Below are 21,733 nucleotides of genomic sequence, written 5' to 3'. Positions count from 1 at the left end.
ACCCAAAAATTCTGTCATTAATTACTCACCCTCATGTTGTTACATCCAAGCCCATAAGACCTTCATTCATATTTGGAACACAAATGAAGATCTTTTTGATGAAATCTGAGAGCTTTCTGTCCCTCCCTAGACAGCTATGCAAATAACCGTGTTCAGCGATCAGGTTTTATGCACAACTTCGAAGCGACTTTCGGTACGTGTGTGTGCGCTGCGCACTCTGCTTAAAATGTTTCGCTCCATATGTATCCACTAGGGCTGCAACAACGAATCGATTAAATCGATTAAAATCGATTATTAAAATAGTTGGCAACGAATTTCATTATCGATTCGTTGTGTCGCGCGACTATCAATAAGTCGCGGAGATGTTTGAGTATAAAAAAATGTGTTCAGCGCGGAGCAGAGCTATGAGGCGCCGGACTGGACGCTGCGCGCGAGAGAGACCGGGTGTGTCAGCGCGGCGAGCAACAGTGTGCGAAAGATACCGAGTGTGTCTGCGCGCGAGAGATACCGAGTGTGTCAGCGCGCGAGCGACAGTGTGCAAAAGATACCGAGTGTGTTTGCGCGTGAGAGAGACCGAGTGTGTCAGCGCGCGAGCAACAGTGTGCAAAAGATACCGAGTGTGTCTGCGCGCGAGAGAGACCGAGTGTGTCCGAGCATTGGTAAATTGGTACATAGGAATGTAATTATTAAGAGGCATGGAAGTTCGATAAATGGACAACAATAAATAAAACCAATTAAATTTTATCACTGAATTAGCAGACTGTGATTTCAATCAGATAGACAGAAGATGAAAACACCTTCTTGTCTGTCCCAAGTACCACTACAAGAGGAATATTTTCTCCACAATTTGCAGCACTGAATTTTTCATTCTAAATGACTCCGAGAAACTTCACTATATGATCCGAATGGATGAGCTGCAAAATAGGCCTTACACACCATATGAGGTAGTCAATCCATTGTATATATTTTATATACATTGTATTTATAATTAATATTAGGATAGACTAGTATCTATCTATCTATCTATCTATCTATAAAAAAAATATATATATACATATATATACATATATATATATATACATATTATATTATATTCATGGATTTGTGCTGTATTATTTTTTTTTACTTGTATACGAATGTATATATACTTTTTATTCACGTTCCAGTAATGAAAATTGTGGGGTAAAATGTGCTTAGTTTTTTGTATATATATATATATATATATATACACACACAAGCTAGATTACTGATTGAAGTTTCAATTTGATAAAGAAATACAAATGTTATTCATTGAAGTGTATTTGTTGTCTTTACTTTCTATAGCCATGTCAGACTTTGTACCAGGTCTTCCATGATGCTATAACCAGGTTAATTGAGTATGGTGTGCTTACTGTAGCTGAGGTGAGCTTTGTCAACTCTTGTCTTGTTGCTTATTTATCTTTTCTTTTTTAATTTAAAGCTACAGTACTTAATGGAAAAATGCCATATAATGTTTGAATGATGCTGTGAGATTTCTGTAAATTCCCTGAGTATCCGAATTGATGGACACTCAGGCTTATTTCTAACCTTTTTTTTTGTTTAATTTGAGGCTTAATATTTTGTTATTGGCTCATTCCAATTACCAATTCATTATTGACTTTATCAATCAGTGATAGTACAATTACATGAACCAGCTAGATGGTCAAATATTATTAGTTCATAATATTAATAGAATTTGTGAGTCAATCATTAATTAACAATAAAAATTAATATAATTCAATAATTGACTGAAATTCATCTTTGTGTTCAGGAGGACCAGGAGGAGTTGAGCCCGTCTGAGGAGCCTTGGCCCAAGAAGTTTCCAGAGACTCTTTCTTGGCGAAGTGATGAAGAAGATGAAGACAGTGACTTTGGAGATGAACAGAGAGACCGTTACCTAAAGGTCCATATAATACTGCAGGGGCCTAAACATTGTTAGAAATAACATGCGTAACACCCAGAATAAGAAGAGTGAAATGAAATTTTGTTTGTTTGGTTAGAGTAACATCACTCACAGAAAACAAAACCATGATCTTAAGTTTCCTAAAAAAAAAAAAAAAGATCAACTCCTTAATTCCTTTAAAAAAAAAAAAAAAAAAATCTCACGCAAATCAAGAGATTAGCAGTTTAAGGGCAAATTTCTTACCTGGAAGAAAAAATGTTTAAAGGCACAGTGTGTACATTTCGCCGCAAGGGGTCGCTTATTCAAAACAATAACGAAGGTGTAGTTTGATGACGCCGTGATTGTGTGGAATCTTGGGAAGTGTTGTCTTCCCCTCCACAGCCGATAGAAAGCAATCTGACGGGACTCGGGCAGAAATTATATTCATGGGTGAGCTAATGTATTAAAGTTTTATTACCGTTACCGTGGTATGAAGCGGAGCCGAGAGCCGACGGCATTTTACTTCGCTGTTTTTATTATGCTTATATGCCACAGACATTCGCTGCCGCTCCTTTCGTTTTGTTGTTAATGCATATTTTTCTGCCTGCTCCTTCCCTGAACTTGAACTTTGTTACAGCTAGACTTAAATTCAAATTATTTTATTTCATTGGAATGAAACAGCCACAAGTGCTGAATTACTACTTATACAGGTCGCTTTATTTGAAGAATTAAAATTGTGGGGTAATGCAGCGCTGTTTTACTTGGCCAAACAATCATAATAAAATTACATTTGAGTGTGTTGAAAGTTATGTTATAACGTTACTCTGTGCTTTCGCTCGGTGGCTGGTATGAGACATTTGTTGCAATCTAGATCGAAATTAGAATATTATCTTAATAAAAGCTGGATGACTTGTGTTGCTAAATGGCAAGTATTTAAAGGGGAACTTGGCAACTCTAGCCATTTCTTTGCTGATTTTCACATTTGTTGTCTCAACGAGCTCCCCTTACAGCTGTGGGGCGTATATTTCACAACACCGTCGTAAAATAACTCACTTGCGGCACCATCCTCCCCCTTTCTAGGGATCATGTGCATTTGTTATTATAGGAGACGCCAGATTTATCGTGTGGAGCTATGTCTACCGAGGTGGGTAATACATTATACACATTAAGATGTGTGTTTGTTGAATTGCCGTAAAGCCGTTTGTGTTTCTCGCTCGTTCTCGCTTCTCACGAGACTTTCTATTTCCAAATTACCGGGACGTTAGTCCCCATGTTGCAAGGTTGGTTTTCCACCTGGGGGGAGCGGGGAAAGTCACCATTTTCACCGAAACAGGTTAACCATCCAAATGATTTCTAAACGGATTCCCCTTTAAGTTTAAAATATATTGTATGGTGGAGAAAATGCTGTATTACCATTGCTACAAATAAAACTCTTTTTGATTATGCTTTTGTTAGCCAATTGACAAAATATAATTTGCTCTGAGGCATGGTACAAGCATGTTACTCGCGGTAAATCAAGTAAATGAAATTCAAACAAAAAGACTAAACATGTTGGGCTATATAAGAATGATTTGTTTTCTGTCGATAAAAATATCCTAACCTGTCTAATAAAACGCATAATATATTAAAGCGTCTTTAGTGATTCCATGGTTTCTACGGAAGTTAAACCAGAAATCAGAGTAAGGCGGATATGTCATCATTGACATGCGACAACGTGACATGGGTCGTTACACTATTTAAATCCAGAGAAATCAGCAGTTTTAACCATTGTAAACATTTGTGATAATGTCAGTGCACAAGTCAACAAAATAACTCTGTTCTTGTTTTTTGGATATTTTAATCCAAAAATCTTGCATATTGTGCCTTTAAGATAAATCAAACAAACGCTTTTTGACCTATTTATTTAGCCTATTGCAGCAGAGAATGGAATCATTCTCCACATTGAGGAAGTATGACAATTTATGAAAGTAGTCTTTATCTCAGGTATTTTAAAAATTTCCCCTCTAGAACAATGCGACACTATAAAAAAAAACTTGATGCATGGTTTCATAACTCTTAAAATCCCCTCAATAAAGATTTTAGAAGAAATATATTAAACCCCAGTTTGCTGTTTTTTATTTATTTTATTTTAGGTGAGCCCATCAGCTGAGCACCAGGAATTTTATACTTTTCTGCAGAGGATTCTCACTCCAGTACTGGAGGCCTACAGTTGTGCCGCTATCTTTGTACACAACCTGAGTTCGCCCATGTCAGAGAGAGAGTACACTTATCAGCTTTTCAAGTATCTGCTAACACGCACTGAGAGAGGAGTGGCTGCATATGGTAAGCCACTTTCAGTTTGAATGTGCTCTACGTAAGTTTCTCCACTACCACCGTAGAGGTAATTCAAGACATTTTTCCCCCCTTAAATCTTTCCCTGCTGTGTCATCAATCATTTTTATAAATGCTATTTTTAAAACATTTTCTTGTTATTCTCTTATCTTGCATCATAGTTCCAATCTGTTTGTTTACCTTTCATACAAGATTCTAGCACAAAAAAGCTTCTTTATAAAATGAATGTATTAATATTGATGACATTGATGGGAATATATTTATTTGTTTGTTTATTTTTAGGAGAGAGTGCCACACACTGCCTCGTAAAGAACACAGTGAGAACATTTAAAGAGCTGGGGGTGAGAGAACCGTCTTCTTGCATTTACTTTACATGTAAAATATTAGAATTGGACTCAATGTGCCATGTTGACGCTCTTATTGCATGCCTAATGCATTTGAATGGTAGATTATCAGTGAATATCTCCTTAAACTCTTAGTTTGTTCCTCACACAAAGCTACCGTATGGCTTAAAAAAATGCAAAAGTAGTATGAACTACTTTTATCGTACTTCGTGCTTTTTGAAGAGTAACATAATACCTTATACATCTTTTGTGTTCCACGGATAAATGATTTTGGACTAATAACTCTTTACTGTTTCTCTTGCAAAGCAACACTGCATCTAAATGTATTAATTTATCTTTAAATGTTTTAAAAGCCTTTTTTTGTATTTAAAATTTAAATGATTTGCAAGACAATGTAGACTTTCAATATAGTTTTGTATTTACTTTACTCAATATTTAACAAAATTGAAAGTGAAAATTAAAACTGAGAAACATTTATTTTCCCCCACACACTAAGTTTTTTGTTACAGTTGGCTAATATTAATTTTAATGTAAAATTGAAATGACTCAAAATAAAATACAATCAGGCTAAATAGAAATATAAAAATGCCAAGCACATAAAATTACTTAAACTTTAGTTAAAACTGAAAATATAAAAACAAAGCTAATTCAGAGTATTAATACTACAGTTTATAAGGAATGCTAAAATAACTCACACAGCATTTAAAATAATTGACTTTATTATGATTGACTTTTATTTTTGCTTTTTTACTTTTTATTATAAATATTTAACACAATTTTTGATTTCAAGTTAAATATTAAAACAGTATCATTTTAAGATAAGCCAGTTATCAGTCATATATAACATGAAAATAACATTGGTGTCTCTCTAAAAGACAGAAATGACAGAATCGAAAACAGAAAGAAAAAAAATGAAAGAGAACCAATGGTCTCTAAATCATCAGTTCGCAACAGGGGGGTCGCGGCCCACAAGGGGGCCTCCGTGAGCTCTTTGGGGGTGTCGCTTCATATTTTGAAAAGTGTTGAACAGTGAGCATTAAAGCAGCAGTCCGTAACTTTTTTTGTGTTAAAAATGTACTAAATTTCTATAATGAGCAAGTACATCATGAATCCATTTGCCAAACCGTTTTTTTGTCTTATCCTGAGTCACTATGGTACACCTATAATAAGTGTTTATATTGGGACTATTTTACACTGGTTCGGGTCGTACAGCTGCGGTGTAGCCCAGTGCCTGCGTGACTCGTCATAGACATAAACAGAGAATTAGCTCCTGCTACAATGTTCTTCCGCAAGACGCATTATTCTGTTAATAAACGCATGTTTATTAATCACTAGAGTGCCAAACGATCATATTACAATAGCTAATTTTATTCACGATCCCCTGACTGACCAAAAAATGGGTTTTCAACGAGGTCCCAGACACCAGTCATTTTGTTATAGCCTATATTAATTATTTTTTCCCTACACACCAGTGTGAATACTGATATTTTTGGTATTGCATTTCAAATAGGGCCAATTAATAGGCTACTCCTAGGCTTATGTTTTTAAATGACAAATGGCCTACAGATGTTTTTGGTATAGTATTTTCAATATTATACGCTATTATTTGTGCATAAACATACCTGGTTATAGTAATAAACATAATGTTTGTTTAAAAACAAAACATTTAGTCATCCTTGCTGCAAGCTTACAAGGGCAAAAATATCATTAAATGTGAAGGGGGGGCCCTAAAATATTTTTCTTATTTTCTCTCAGACAAAAAGAGGTTGGGAACCACTGGTCTAAATTATTTAAAACAAGAAAATACATTTTCTTTATAAAAAACAAATAAAAAAAACCATCAAATAAAATTCTGAGGTACTTCCTGTGCAAGTAGTGAAATAATCATGCTATTTGTGATTCACAGGTGCTTAAAGAAAGACGAGAAGGTGGTGTGTGGAGTCTGGAGCTGAGCAGTTCTTTCTTACCTCAGGCCAACAGGAACAAACTCCTGCAGTACATTCTGGGTTTCAGTCTGCTGTGACATCAACGCAGCTGTGCTGCTCTCCACCCCACTCAAGGGCTTTTTACTGGCTAATCATGACTGTCAAAGGTGCTACTCTAAGGAAAGCTTTACCTGGAAGTGCCTTCACCAAACGCCTCATACTAGATTTATAAGTTAGTCTTCCCTTCACTATAAACCACTTATGCAGTCTTCAATACACTAGTTCTGTCAGCCCTCTCGTTTACTAGAAGCTTCCACACACACACACAAAATACTGTACCAGTTCTGCCAGTGAAAGCCCTTGTTTTTGAGCTAAATCAGGGTTCTTTATAGCTCTGAATGTTAATATGGACTCAGACAGTTTGCTTTTAGTTTAATCAACTTAATCAGTACATGAATGTCACCTTCAGTTTTAGCAAACTTCATTATCGGGATGACGGCTAGTGAATGAAAATCTTTAAAAAAAGGGCATTTAATTTTTCTTTTTAACTACTTGTTCTGTCAGGGCATGTAAAGAAATTGACATTCTCTGTACATTATCTTGTGGCAGAGAACAGAAAGTCTGTATATTACTTGTTAATAGCAGCCACGTGAAAAGGAAATAGTGACTCATTCTCCAAAATCGTGCAGCAAACTCATCCAACTTACTGAGAAATGTAAGCCATGAATTTTTTGTCGTTTAGGTCGCGATTGGATGTCCATGAAGGATAGATAGTTACAGCTATAACATTGTGTAATACAACAAACAATGGAATCATGTAATGGTTTTAGCAGGCCTGGAGGATCTTGAGTCCGTCCACTAGGCGGTGAACGTTACTGGAAACTGAGCTTGAATGCTTCTGCTTGGCTGACCTTCACAACATCTAATTTGTAATATTTGGAGGAGGTTCTATTGCTGCCAAGAATTTTTATTCCCTCCTCAGTTACTGGTATATTTTATTTTGGAGTTAAGATCCTCGGCAGCAAATCTACTGTAGTGTGTGTGCATGTGTGCAATATCTCTGTAGTATGTGAATTAAACTGTATTTATACCACAAATCTGTCTCAAAGCACAAAATAACTGGAATTCAGATAAAGGGATGTTGCCTTAATAACCACTTACTCAAAAAGTGCAATATTTTGTTGGCTGTAGTTTGAATCGAAAGTTAAACAATGAGGATACCCTGTACGGTCCCAAAACTACAATTGTAATATAGTCAGTATTAGCTGCTGTTTCGAAAAACTTTTCTGCTGATATATCATTTTCAACTTCGTTTGTCATGTGTTTTGCATTATCCCGAATATGATCGCATGCTTGTTTTGACAAGTCGTTGAAGAGAACTCCTTTGTGCGTCAGCCTGTAGATGTTGCTACGCGATGGACCTTTTTTTACTGTGAAAGAATGGAGTTGGCAGACATACACACATTACGTAGGCTACTGGGAGACTTTGAAATAAGATCCGGGGTTCCCATGGTCATGGAAAAATCTATTTCAAGGCATTTCAAAAAAGGTATTTCAAGGCTGTGAGTTCTTGGAAAGTCGTGGAATTTTACATCAGTGCATATAAATTAAATATAAATGTTCAGTTGTAACATGTAAAAATCCTAATCCTAAATAATAGAATATAGAAGTTTTGTGTAATGTGAGAACTGCTCAAACTGCTGAATATATAATGGGTTTGAAGCGATATTGAAAATGTTTTTGAGATAACTGAATAAAAGCTGTGAAAGTTGGTTACATTTTAAAATGAAAAAGCATATTGTTTATTATACACAAGGCATTTTTGGTCAAAATAGTTGCTCTGTCTGTCAATATGGCTTCAAACATTAAGTTTAAAATGGTAATAAACCAGCTCTTCTGAATAGAATAATAGCTTACTACTTATTAAATATTGTGCAGTATATACTGGATACTATCTATTAATCATTTGGATTTATTCCACTTTTTAAAACTGACCCTTAGATTGCATAAGTTCAAAAAATATATTTTCAATTTTTAATCATTGGAAATGCAGTCTAATCCAATAAATCTAGAAATATAAAAAATCACAGCTGATATTATTTACCATTCATTTGAAACGCATTGTAAATGCATTGCATTGTGAGATGCAGTGCTCCACGCCATTAGCTCTCCTATATGATGCTCAATAGGTCATCTGGCTATTATATGCATAATATAGTGCTGCAATACTAGGCCTAACAGTGCTATTCTGAATATAGCCAATGTTTTTGAGTCAAGGGAGGCAGAATAGATGAAGTGTGTGATTCCTAACTCTTCTGTACAGTTCTGTGAATGTGTTCAATAAGCACTGAAGATTGTATTTTTGAAATTGAAATGACTATAAACAGCCACATGCTTTAATCTCTCCCAGACAGCAATAATACATTTATCATATGTCCCCCCTGAACATTAAAGCTATTGTCATATTACTCTCAGTCTTAACCCAACTGGATTGTTGGTAATTGCTCATCAATTTATCAAGAGATCCCATTTGTGCTGTGAACAATATAGATTTTAGGTGTTATTTTAAACCAGTCCCAGTCACATTTAATGTTCTGATATCAAATGATGTGTTTGTTTTCATCAACATTTTTAAATCCGCTTTGTATATAATTTAGTTTCTATCTCACAGTTGTCTTGTGAGATGGGTGAGTTTAATAAATCAAACTCTGTTTGGTTGTCTTTTGGTTAACCTCTGGCGATTCTTAACAAAACGCTGTAAATCTACAGACAGAATGCCGTTTATGAATGCCTTTATGCTGTTCAACCGTTTTGTAATTTGGCATGTTTTCTGAGTGATGTGTCATTTAGTGCAAGGTTTCCCAAACTGGGAATGTGTTGTCAAAAAGCTAGTGAAATCATATAAATGTAAAAAAAAAAAGAAAGAAAGAAATCATTTAAAAATAAGAACAGAATAAAAAAATTGTTTGGGAATCCCTGTTTTAGTGCATAATGTTGGAGGGGAACAATAACATTGAGGTCATACTCGTTTTTCTGTGAAGCATTTTCATGCACTGTTATGCACTATGAAATAAATGAATGTTAACAAATAGTGAACTTAATTTTCTATGTCTCTGAGCAAAGTTACTTTGGATGATTTAATAGACAGACCTCACCATAACTAAATGTTATGATCACACAATACTGTGCGGTGTCAACGTGGAACATGGATGGCCAAAATATACTTTGGGATTTATTGTCATATATTCTTAGTCGAAAACCCAAAGATCCATACAAGAATACCATTTATAGTTCTCATAATTTCATACTTCAATTATTGTCATTATTATCCCCACAGTCGCGCTCGTTTCTCAATGTCAGTGCTGCGTAAAAAAGGTTTAAGCCAGCATAAATTGATATGCTGGTTTTAGTGGTCTCGTTGGCTATCAAGTCTCCCAGACTGATGAGCTGGTAAACTCCTAAAAACCCTCTAAACCCAGCCAGGCTAGGAGACCAGCAAGCTAGTTTTTAGAAAGAAAAAAAAAATTTCAGCAATGAATATAAACATGTAGACTTCTTTATATAAAAGGGAGGGCATTAAGGAGAGATAGACGAGAACTGCCCACGACGACAATAATTTAGAGACCACTAAAGCACAGGACCTCATAGAGAGCACATCCACAATGAAGAACCAAAGCAGAGGTCTGAGTGTTATTCTGCCAAATAGCACGAAACTAAACATGACTGTTGGGGTGAGTGTGTGAAAATGTTATTATACTTTATCACAGAGATATTGAGATGAATATCTGACATGGAGTGCCGATTTAAGAGTTGCATCCTCTTTTGTGTTTGTTAGAAAGTTACATATTTGCATGTGTCATGTGACATCAAGATGTTGAATCTTGTTTAGCTTTTTTCCATAAAACTGCACGTTGTCTTTGTAATGAACATTAATTCAGATTTCAGTTATTTAAGTTACAAGCCTGCTCAAAAAACAGCCTATACTGTCTTTCTGGTTAATTTATGCTATCCTACTTTATGTAGTGTGGTGTATTTGTTTTTAGCATGTCTGTATTACAGCTTAAGGACAGAGGTCAAGACGTGTTCAGCCAGCTGTCTGAGTTACTTGTTGTCTCAGATCTTCATCTCTTTGGTCTGAGTGTTGTAAAGGGTATGTAGTTTCCTTCTATTTGTTTGTGTATGTGAAACTGCTAACTGAGCCTTTTTTGTTTGAGTGATTTGACAAAATGCTGAGCTAAACAAATATCAAGGATGAAGGGAGTGACAGTTCTGTTTGTCTAAACCATATCGGCTCATAATTTTCTTTCCGTTTTATCAGACAATGAACCGCTTTTCCTAGATCTAGAGCAAAAACTGTCCTTGTACCTCCCAAAGTCCTGGAGAAAGAATACATCAAAGGTAATCAAGCACAAATAAATACTTTGATGCATTCTTCATTGTCATATGATCCTTCAGAAATCAGTATATGCTGTTTTGGTGTTAAATTTTTTTATTATTATCAGAGTTTTCTATTAATTAAATTATTAATATGCTTAATATTTTGTGGAAGGTGCCATACATTTTTTTTTTAGGATTCTTTGATGAATGGGAAGTTCAAAACAACAATATATTTTAAATGGAAATCTCGTGTAACAATGTTAAAGTCTTCTACTTTAACTTTTGATCAATTTAATGAGTCCTTGTTGAATTCAATTTCAAAAAAAAAAATGTCTTTAAAAGCGCTGTATTTCTTTGAAATTCACTACTGAGTGTTACACTACATGCTGGGTAAATACTGAAATGACTATCTTTATTTACAAACCCAATAAGAATGTTCAGCCCGTGAGTGGCTGGGAATTTTTTGTTTTGAGTGACATCACTATTGATGAGTAATAATGACTGTTCTAGATTTAATATTCTGGTAAATTAGGGAGTTATTATCTAAAGACCATATCTGTTCTCCGTATGATGCATATAGATCATTTTGTTGTACGTAATATTTCATGTCGATATATAATGGTTGCATATTGTTAAAACTAATCGTGGTATTGATATCTCTGTAAATCTGGCGATTCTATAGAACAGTGGTAAGGAAAATACCTTTACCATATTCCGAGAACCCTCTAGTGGTCGGGAGCATTTCCGTTGTGTTGTGCACTGCTAGGCCATTTTACACTAGACATGTTACATGCATCCTTATGCAGATTTTTATTCATTCATGTATTTACCTTCATAGGAGGAAGTAGTTCTCTCTCTGAAAGTGCAGTACTTTGTAGAAAAGGCTCAACTAATTGTGTAAGTACTTTTTTTCCCCCGCTCTTGATGTGAGATTTTTGTTTTCATATCCATCATTTTGCCCTTCTTCTTCATATAGGGTATTGTTTCCAATGATATGTCACCTTACTTTGTGGCCCTTTTGTGTTAATACATTTTTGTCAAAACATTTTGTTCCCATATGTTTGCAGAATGATAAAATGGATCTAACTTTAATTTCTTCAATTTCATTTAACTTTAAATTTTTGCATAACCAAGAACAAAAAAGTTTTTAAAGCATTTAAAAAAATGGCCAGTAAGTGTTCATCCTGAAATATTACGTAAAAGTTATTCTCATGTTTACCTTATAAAAATCATTAACGATTTTACAGCAAAAAGCACATGCTCCACAATCTGAAGTTGTTGTTGTAGTTGTTTTTTAATTATACTAAAAGGCCCTTTACTTGCTTAAAAAGTATAAACTATCAATTAGACGACAGACAGCATGTAGTAGATTGTGTAAAACAGGTTTTTCAGTTTTGATCATGTTGATAATTAGAAGCCTTAGACATACCAAATATGATGCAGAAGGCTTTATAGGATTAATATCCCACTAATTAAGCAGCTACTCGCCAAATAAATGAATAATAAATACTTGCATGCATAAATAAATACATGTACATGAAGTACTGGTTTACCTTTACAATACATTTTTTATCTTGGTCAGTGTTAATTTCTACAGTACATTTTAACTTTTCAAGATGTATAAATTAAAATTAAACTCTTAACATTAACATAAGTTAATGTAATATGAGCAAAGATAAATAAACAATGAACAATACTGTAGAGTATGACCTGGTTGATTTTGGGGAATTTGTATAAAATAATTCATAATTCATAATTATTCATACAGGTTTGGACCAGATCAACTTTACATTTAATTTAATCTCCCAAAAAGGATAATATTTTCCCTGCATCTGCATTCATATATGTACTTAGGCAATTAAACACAAAGGATTATAATTAATTGCATATGTAGAATATATTTTACAGACAGGTTAAAATTAGCTCAATTTTATATCAATACTTAATCAAAACGGGTTATAATTAACTATTTAATATATCAATTATGCCTATCATAGATCAATCGTCGGGATAATCTTTAAGGGGATTAATTTGTGACCGAATCTTTTTGTCCAGCAAAAACCTGATCATTCGATCTCAAACAAACCTCACAAAATTATCCTACTTTATAGACTTCCAGGAGAAGCTATTTCTCTGGCCAGAAGAAACAACTTTCCTGTTCCATAACGATTCTTTAATTAGACTATCAGTAAATTTGTAAAGCACGTAGCTTTGGATCTTATACATTAAAGTGACTTGTATGAGCATAGAGACAGAATCAATAAATGAATATAATGCATTTAATAAAGGCAAAGTTACGTATACCAGTTATAACAAATAATAAATGTATTTACAAACACAATAATGGCAACAACAGTCGAAAGACATTTCGATCTTCAATGATAGTAAAACCTATCAAGAATACACTTTACTTTATATTTTTATGCATATTCGCGTTGTCCACGCCACGAGTGTTCTACAGGTGGTAAGAACGCTATGTAAAAGTTAACGGAATATAAAGTTATATTTAAAATGCATAATGAAGGTATTTATAATTCACTTTATGCTACGATAAAATCATAGTTATTCCAATGTGACATGGACAAACAGACACACATAAAAACACATCAAATACATCATAGTAAAAGTCTTTCAGTGAGGTTATTGGAGTAAGGTTCTTGTGTGTGTGTGTGTTTGAATGTGCTCGGGTCTCCATTCTGGCCTGGCTCTGAGAAGATAACAATCTCTTTGAGGCCTGACCCCCTGCTCTGTGTCGTACACAAGTTCCTTCTCGTTGGAAAGGGGGAGGCTTGGTTTTAACTCAGTTCGCCATGAAAGTGTCAATGAACGCCATTAGGGGCAGACTCTGTGTTGCCCAACCTGAGTTATGAACCAGAGTCAGAGAGGTTAAAAGCATTCTTACATGTATAAGTGCATGAGTCGTCCTGACACAGTCCAGATACCCTACAATACTATTTCTATCAAATAGCATTAATGCTGTAAATGTTGGTTTATGATACATATACATTAACCACTGTTTAACTGTAAAGCTGTTTTAAGTGTCTGTTTTAAACTGCTTGTTTTATTCTCAAAGAAACAATGAAGCCCGTCAGCTGTATTATGCTGAACTTAAGGGGAGAGTTTTGAGATCTGAGTGCTTTGAGCAAGAAGGATTATACTTTCAGTTGGCTGCATACGCCCTGCAAGCTGACCTGGGAGACCATGAAGAACCAAACTTTGCATACTTCAGCCCACAGGGATATTTCCCTTTTTGGGTGAGGGTGTTTCAATTTGCTGGTTTAATTGTGTGGGGGGAAAAACTTGTTTACCCATTCTTACTGTACACAAACTGTTGTTAAAACTAACTAACTGTTTTCATTGTGACACTGACAGATCATACAGAAGCGTGGGAATGATTATATCCTGAAGCACATACCAACCCTGCATAGGGAGCTTAAGGGAATGTCATCCAGCAAGGCTTCCTTACATTTCATGCAAGAAGCGTTGACCTTGAGTGATGTGCCCGTCACCATCTATAGAATGTTCAAAGTTAGTGACTTTTTTATGTTAGTGACCAATGTTTATCATGTTTCACTGATAAGATTCTCTGTTTCTGTCAGTTTCAGACACACTCTCTCTTTCTTTCCATTTCTGCCCCTCATCTCTCTGTCCCTGCTGTCTCAGGAAAAGAATAAAGCACAAGGTTCTATTCTCATAGGCTTGGCTTCTGGAGGACTGCAGATCTCTGAGGTAAGTCTAAATTCAAGGCCAGTTACATTCAGTGTTGAAGGTATTGCATTACAAGTAACAAGAGTTCCATAATCAGATTACATTTTTCAAGTAACTGTAAAGTAATGCATTATTTTAAATTAAATTAACGCAAAGAAAACTTTGTTTTCCCATTTATTGACTGACACTTTAATTTAACTTTCCCCAACACTGGATACATCATTCATGCCACCCGTATGGAACTGGACAGACTAATCATATTCTACCCATAAATGTTAGGTTTTCTATAAAACCAGTACCAACCAGTATAAACTGACCTAGAACTGAATAGAAATTCATGTGAGTCTAATCCAGTCTATTCTGTAGGGTTGATTAACGATTCCTCAAAGCATACATGCACGTCCCTTACAGAAGTGTGTCTTGTTTTTACTCTCCAGACGCTGAATGGAAAACAAAAGTTTCTGTATGATATGCCATGGTCAGACATTCATTCCATTACATTTCAGGTGATCATTGCATCGTTACTGTTCACAAATTAAACAATCACTTGTGACATAAGAACATCCTTCCGAGGAACCACATTTTATTCACAATGTTCTACAGTACGTCTGTTTTTCAGTTTAAGAATGAGTTGTGGTCTTGGTTGCACTACAGGGCAGGAAGTTTGACATTCGTGCTGATGGCTTACGTGAGCAAAAGATGGTGTTCTATAGTTTTTCTGTCCTTCATTCCATAAACCTGCTCCAGCACATAAGCAACAGTCACCGGCTGCATATGAACACCAAGCCCTTGGTCATGCGGCTCAAGGAAAAAAGCGGTCAGTCCAAAAGAACAACAAAGCTGTGAAAGGAAGTGGTGCAGAGCAAAAAGATTCAGCATCTGTTGTGGTCGACTGTCTACTAAGCTTCCTATTTTTACACCTAAACATTTAATTGAAACAATATTAATAACTGCTGTAAAAGTAATGATGATTGTTCGTGCATGTAAATAGTGATAATGTACACAACTATACTGTAAATTGTTATTATTCCTTTGTTTATTTGAATATTTTACTTAACTAGACATATTTTTACACACACTCTGGTTTTGAATGTAAGTCCTGCCTGTGTTTAGATATAGGGACCCACAGAGAGATGTACATCACAGATGGAGCTGATCTGGACATGGAGGACAGCGAAGATGAGCTTCCACCAATGAAATTCCTCTTAGACCAGAAGCGAACCACTGAATGTACAAATGTCAAAGGTAAAGAATGAGAATGATTTAACTTCCCCATTGATGGCAGAATCACATTGACTTAAGAGTTTGTTTGTTTTAGAGGCAGGACAAACCAATATGTGAGTCGCTTGGCTGCGCAGCGGAGCCATTTGTATGTCTGATGTGAAAAGCCAAATTGAGAAACAATAGAATATATCCTAAATATGCTTATTTTGTACCATACACGTTGCATCCATAAAGTAACCACTGCTGTATGCCCCTTGCAAAAAAAACAAAAAACATGTGAAACTCTGGAAAATACTCTTCGCTTTAATCCAAATGCTTTGGTTCATGTTTGACTAAATGTGGTGTAATTATGCTTTGTATCTGGCTATTATCTTTTAGTTAGACATTTAAATATAGTTTCATGTTCTGGCCATAAAGTCAGTTTAGAAGAAATAGTTATGGTTTGGATAAGATAAAACACACATTATCCGGTGTAATCTTGCGACATAAATGTGTAGAATGCATTCAGACACTTAACAAATTCTTAGTTTTTCTTCCTAAAACGAATCTGGGTCTTAGCCAAGGAAATGAATGTCCTGACGTCCAAACAATTATAAAAGTCCCTTAAGTTTAAAAGTTTCGCCTCTTACTGTAAATAGGGGCATCTTTAACATAGCCGAGTCATCTTTCACTGAAAGATAACCGATGAGCTCATTGACAAATCACTATTTCCTCTTTCATTTACTGTTAAATTATTTTGTAGAAAACAATGAGCATTGTACCCGGTGAATGTGAAGATGGGGGGGTCGGGGGGTCTTTACATGCGCTTCGTGAGGCACACACGCACACTAGCACACACACGCAAGGTCTTTCGCTCTCTGCCGTGGGCGCGATGTGTGCGAACTCTTGCTCGCATTTCTGCTTCTCAAATAATTTATCTTGATATAAGGATGTTTAAAAATGTAATGGAAAATACATCACAAAAATATGTACTAATTAGGACCACTTGACCTTTGAATAACGGTCACTACTGTTTGTGACTTCAAGATGAATGTCTAAGGACCATTTATTAATGCCCTTATTTGTGTTATATGTGCAGATGTTTCAATGGCCCCTTGTGGCTTAGAGATGAGTGTTGATGAGCCAGAAGAAATGTTTGTAGATGACCCTGAAGACATCCTGCGTTTAGTAGAGCTGGTGGAGGGTGTATCTGTGGATGGTCCTTTACCTCTGCCAATTTCTTACTGAAAAGGTGAGACCAGGATGTGGTATTATGACATGTGAATGTAGCTTTTTAAATGTCTCATACACTGTTTCAATAGGGTCAGTAAGATGCAGTAGGATGCATTAAAATGATAGTTAATACATGTATACTGTTACAAAAGATTTTTATCTCAAATACATGCTGCTCTTTTCAATTTTCTATTAATTAAAAACACTTTTTTGAATAGTTTAAAAATTGTGTAATTTTACTTTTACTTGAGTACATTTTAAGTGATGTATCGGTACTTTTTCTCCGCTATTTTCCTTCTGTTTGTGGTCGTTACTCGTTACATGCTTGTTTTAATTTAATTTAATTTAATTTTTATCCATCAACGTTATCGGATCGAGTAATCGGTCTCGTGACTGTCATCAAATCAAATTAAGCATAGAAAACTTTAACCGCCTATTCCTGCTGTTACTCGTGACTGCTGTGGAAGTGCATACTTCAAGCATCAATTCAATCCAGATATCAGCGTCTTATATGCTAAGGTACATTTCACATTTCTGCTTAATATGATATTTATATAGGCTGGCCTGTCTACAGGGCCTAACATTTGGTCTGAGGTTGGGGGTATTGCGTGACGAGTTCATAATGCGGTGAATTCCCGCTCCCATTTAATTCACAATCACATTATAGAGAGACGCGCGTCACGATCTGTGCACTGCCGCGTCTCACGCTCGCCATGCCGCCAGATTTAGAATCAGTGCGCTCTATGAACCATGGCGTTAACTTGAACTGCATTTCTGTCAGTGCGTGACTACAGCTAGTTAATAAACAACTGTTTTTGATTGATCCATTACACAATCCGTCTTCATTTGGAAAGTGCACTTGCGCAAAAACATTTTTCATGTTCAACTTTTGTTTTTTTGTGTGTGGATGCTGCTGATAAAACAGCCTCGCCGAGACTACAAGAGACATGCATTTGTGTGTGTGTGTGTGTGTGTGTTTCTTTTGTAAAAGGTTCCTGCATATAACTTCCCTATTTAATGCACAATTTTCCTTACAAATTATATTATCAGCATTACAATGTGAGTAAATGTCGCCGTGTAAAATGTAAGGGATGATGCCACCCTTCTAGAACAATGTGCATTTACGTTTAAATTGTAACATATTTAATAGCATGGAATTAAAGTGTGTAATTAGTGTTAGCTCACTATCTTAGCCTTTTTCAGTGCATTAGGTGAGGTAATCTGATAATATTAGTGATTCTTATTTATCAAAACACTAACATTGGTACCGTTTTGGAGAGAAATTGGGTATTTTTTAATCTCCCTATTTAACCCATCTCATGGTGTGTGATGCTGAACTATCATATGAGTTTCTAAAAGTTTTTGAATTCTTTGCACAGTTATGAATATTGATATTTTATGTGCAACAATAGCATGCTCAGGCCCAGTGGCCTTTCGCCTAATTTTAAATGCTTTTTTCCCCCCTAATAATATGATTTAAATGGTTATGAGTGTACTGATTTGATGCATTTTAAAAAGATGGATGATAGATATTCTTCAATCTTTCTGACAAAGAACAAAATATAATGTGAATTACAGTATGTGCATTTTTTTTTAATTTATAAATTGTAAAATGTATTTCCTTTCTCCTGCAGGTCACATTTAGACATTTGCTTATGATCAGCAAATTGCTACCCAGGAAGTGGCCCTCAAGAGGACAGCTTTGGAGATTCTCTTTGTACATGCTATGAATGAATTTCCCACTATGCACAATTTTAAGAAAATACCTGCACATTGCTATATACCTAATATGTAAAATACACAAACAAATGATTTGCAAAGCATGTTGAAATCATTTTAAGTGCAGGCTCAACTTATACATTGTGTACCTAGCACATATTTTATAACTTTGAGCTTTACTAAATAACTTACCAGTGTGCATTTAACTATAAAGTATTGCAAAACATTTGGAGGAAATTACACCTTAAATATATTTTAAAGTCACCCTCTTTTTAGGAATTTTCCAAGAATTGGATTGTGCAAAAGCAGACTTTTTTAACAATCAAAGTGGATGCCTGTCAAAGCAAGGCCATTTAAGGAAGTAAGAGGTTGGGGGTGCGGTTTACTCTAATGAGGTAGGCTGGCTCCACATGCTTTCAAAGTGGGGTTGGCAACTTTCATTCATTTTCAAGATGGCTTCTTACACCTTTGTAGGGGTGAGTGATTGTGCATGTCTTATCTTTCTTTGCATGCTCTGTTAATTGTCACTTATTTATTAACTCCCAAAGGGGTAGAGTCGTCATTTTATAGGCTTAATCTAAGTTTGAATCATAATATGGTAGTTCATGTTGCAATGAAAGCTTTGATTATATCTTCACACGATCTAGAAAGGATGTGCATATGCTCTTACCCGAAATCTGGTCATTGACTGATGTTGAGTCAGAGTACATGTGAGGTACATGATCGATAATCCAAATGCTGTGGTTAATGTTTGACTAAATGTGGTGTAATTATGCTTTTCATCTGGCTATTATCTTTTAATAAAGACTCATGTTTTGGCCATAAAGACAGTTTAAAATAAATAGTTGTGGTTTGGATAAGATAAAACGCACATTATCAGGTGTAATCTTGGACCAGAAACAGAATGCATTCAGACACTTAACAAATTCTTAGTTTTTCTTCCTAAAACGAATCTTGGTCTTAGCCAAAGATATGTATGTCCTGACGTCCAAACAGTTATAGAAGTCCCTTGAGTTTAAAAGTTTCACCTCTTACAGGAAAAAAGGGCATCTTTAACTATGCTGCATGGAGACTTATAAAGTTCACCAAGTGGAATATTTGTATAGGGCTAGTTCACCCAAAAATGATCACCCTCATGTTGATCCAAACATGAATCCATTTCTTTCTCCTGTTGAACACAAAAGATGGAAGATATTTTTAAGAACTTTGGGGTGTAAACCACACTGGACCCCATTGAATTTCACTGTATGGACAAAAACTACTGAAACATTCTTCAAAATATCTTTGGTTTAGTATTTGGAACGCAATGAGGGTGACTCAGCTATGATTATTTTCTTACTCTGAATGATAAGTGATGAGCTCATTGAATTTAATATTGTATAATGTTCACAAATCACTATTTTCTCTTTCATTTCCTGTTAAATTGTTTAGTTAAAACAGTTACACTGCTGTAGAAGTGATTTGAGTGTTAACCAAAATGGTCAATGTGATCTTCAGCATTCTAGCTCATTTTAAATGTGCCATGGTTACTGTGTTACTAGTCTAGCTTGAAGATGTTGTGCTTGGTGAGTCTTTGATTGGGTGTTGTTTCGATACCATATTTATCTTTATATCATAGATTTGTAGGAATGAATTGTCATTAGACATCTCTTGTCAGCCATGTGGCATGTCCTGACATGCCCCTTATGATGCTAATAATGCTGAACACATTTAACAGTTGTGCTAGCAAGCAAATAATGGATGCTCTACAGTAAAAGTATAAATGAAAGATGAGTAGGAAATAGGAAAACTTAGTATGTATCATATCTTTCTCCATTCATATTTGTGTCAGGTTACTTGTGTCAATGGCTAAAGAAAAAGTACAGAATGTTCCATTTACTTATGATGTTAAACATTCCATTATGTTTTGAATGTTGTCTTTGTGGTATACTGAGTAATTTGGTAATGTCATGAGCTTTAAGCCAGAACAGTCCTATTGAATATCTGCACACATTTTTTTTTTTGAGAATTACTGATGCTTTTAGTGATTCTCATTAAACCTCCATCTTGATGTGCAGTCTCATTTTGTAGTTTGTGTCCTTGATCTATATTTTCAATGAGGTTGTGTTAGGTCTGTCTTTTTGTGTACTTTTCTGATTTGGGGAATTGGCATTTAAAGAAAATGCTAAGTATGGAGGAACCCTGAATATAGCGAGTGTTTCCTCTAACCTAACCCTTCAAGACTACAGATACAATTGTCTTAGGAAGCTTTTTTATCATGTCTTTATCATTCATTTGTATGTATATATATATTTTTTAATTGTTTTATCCTTGTCCCAGACAAAGAATTTTAATTGTATAATTTCTTCCATTCAAATATAAAATATAATAATTAATTCCGGTGAAATAATCATGTACCATTTTAAATAACCACTGTGTAAATTAATTGTAGTTATTTTTGAAAAATCATAAAAGGGGCTTCATTCCCACTACAACCAACACATTTTCCCTATATTACTTTCAAAACCTTGGAGAATGTAAGTTTTTATTTTTGAAGGAAGTCTCTTATGCTTATTTAAAGTCTTAACTGACTCTTATGATCAATTTAATGCATTTTTGCTGAATAAAAATTTATTTGGTAACACTTTATTTTACAGTGTCCTTATTCCACGTTACATAGTTACTGTAATAACTAGGAATGATGCATACTTACATGCAACTAACCCTAAAACCAAACACTATTCCTGAATATCACCCTATAGTAGGTACATTATTTACTATTACTCGGTACTTAAATGTGTAATTACACTTTAACACAGACACCTTAAAATAAAGTGTAACACTTTATTTTGATTCATCAAAATAAATGTATTTCCAAAAATAATTACCACTAATCTGTTGTTAAAGTCACCTGTCAACATGACAATTATCTAAGGATGTTAGGCAATCAACAGACTGATAACACTGAAGAGTTTAGTTTAGTGTCTTTTATGTAAATTATGTAATATCACAAT

At 35.0% G+C, this 21,733-nt stretch overlaps 2 protein-coding genes across 4 annotated transcripts in view; both read left to right on the top strand.

Moving 5' to 3' along the window:
• gpam (glycerol-3-phosphate acyltransferase, mitochondrial) overlaps nucleotides 1–9,432 on the top strand; it is a 26,179-nt gene extending 16,747 nt beyond the window's left edge. For both annotated transcript variants that reach the window (XM_077200561.1, XM_077200562.1), the window contains exons 17-21: nucleotides 1,324–1,401; nucleotides 1,790–1,921; nucleotides 4,033–4,222; nucleotides 4,514–4,572; nucleotides 6,482–9,432. In XM_077200561.1, coding sequence (XP_077056676.1) covers nucleotides 1,324–1,401; nucleotides 1,790–1,921; nucleotides 4,033–4,222; nucleotides 4,514–4,572; nucleotides 6,482–6,598 — 576 coding nt within the window. In that variant the 3' untranslated portion in view covers nucleotides 6,599–9,432. The remainder of the gene's footprint in view (nucleotides 1–1,323; nucleotides 1,402–1,789; nucleotides 1,922–4,032; nucleotides 4,223–4,513; nucleotides 4,573–6,481) is intronic.
• Nucleotides 9,433–10,031: 599 nt separating this feature from the next.
• LOC143709842 (FERM domain-containing protein 6) lies at nucleotides 10,032–21,363 on the top strand. Of its 2 annotated transcripts, none has more exons than XM_077200559.1 (12): nucleotides 10,032–10,231; nucleotides 10,560–10,650; nucleotides 10,819–10,898; nucleotides 11,716–11,774; nucleotides 13,951–14,131; nucleotides 14,250–14,405; nucleotides 14,541–14,606; nucleotides 15,023–15,091; nucleotides 15,240–15,402; nucleotides 15,699–15,830; nucleotides 16,888–17,040; nucleotides 18,656–21,363. In XM_077200559.1, exons 1-11 carry the CDS (start codon nucleotides 10,163–10,165, stop codon nucleotides 17,034–17,036), a joined length of 1,215 nt encoding a protein of 404 aa, XP_077056674.1. In that variant the 5' UTR covers nucleotides 10,032–10,162; the 3' UTR covers nucleotides 17,037–17,040; nucleotides 18,656–21,363. The 2 variants fall into 2 exon arrangements, with proteins under 2 accessions (XP_077056674.1, XP_077056675.1); XM_077200560.1 differs by having other exon boundaries at nucleotides 10,544–10,650.
• Nucleotides 21,364–21,733: the final 370 nt, after the last annotated feature.

This window comes from Siphateles boraxobius, unplaced genomic scaffold (assembly GCF_051911475.1).
Source record: "Siphateles boraxobius isolate OS27281-9 unplaced genomic scaffold, OSU_SipBor_1 46, whole genome shotgun sequence".
Classification (NCBI taxonomy): domain Eukaryota; kingdom Metazoa; phylum Chordata; class Actinopteri; order Cypriniformes; family Leuciscidae; genus Siphateles; species Siphateles boraxobius.
Note: the sequence above shows the minus strand (reverse complement) of the source record. Positions and strands in the feature narration are given on the sequence as shown.

What these genes read in the sequence shown, in the direction of transcription:
- LOC143709842 (XM_077200559.1), top strand. Translation starts at nt 10,163, where the DNA reads ATGAAGAACCAAAGCAGAGGTCTGAGTGTTATTCTGCCAAATAGCACG. An exon ending in CCATCTATAGAATGTTCAAA is followed by an intron (nt 14,406 to 14,540) that starts GTTAGTGACTTT and finishes CTGCTGTCTCAG; the next exon opens with GAAAAGAATAAAGCACAAGG. An exon ending in TGAATGTACAAATGTCAAAG is followed by an intron (nt 15,831 to 16,887) that starts GTAAAGAATGAG and finishes TTATATGTGCAG; the next exon opens with ATGTTTCAATGGCCCCTTGT.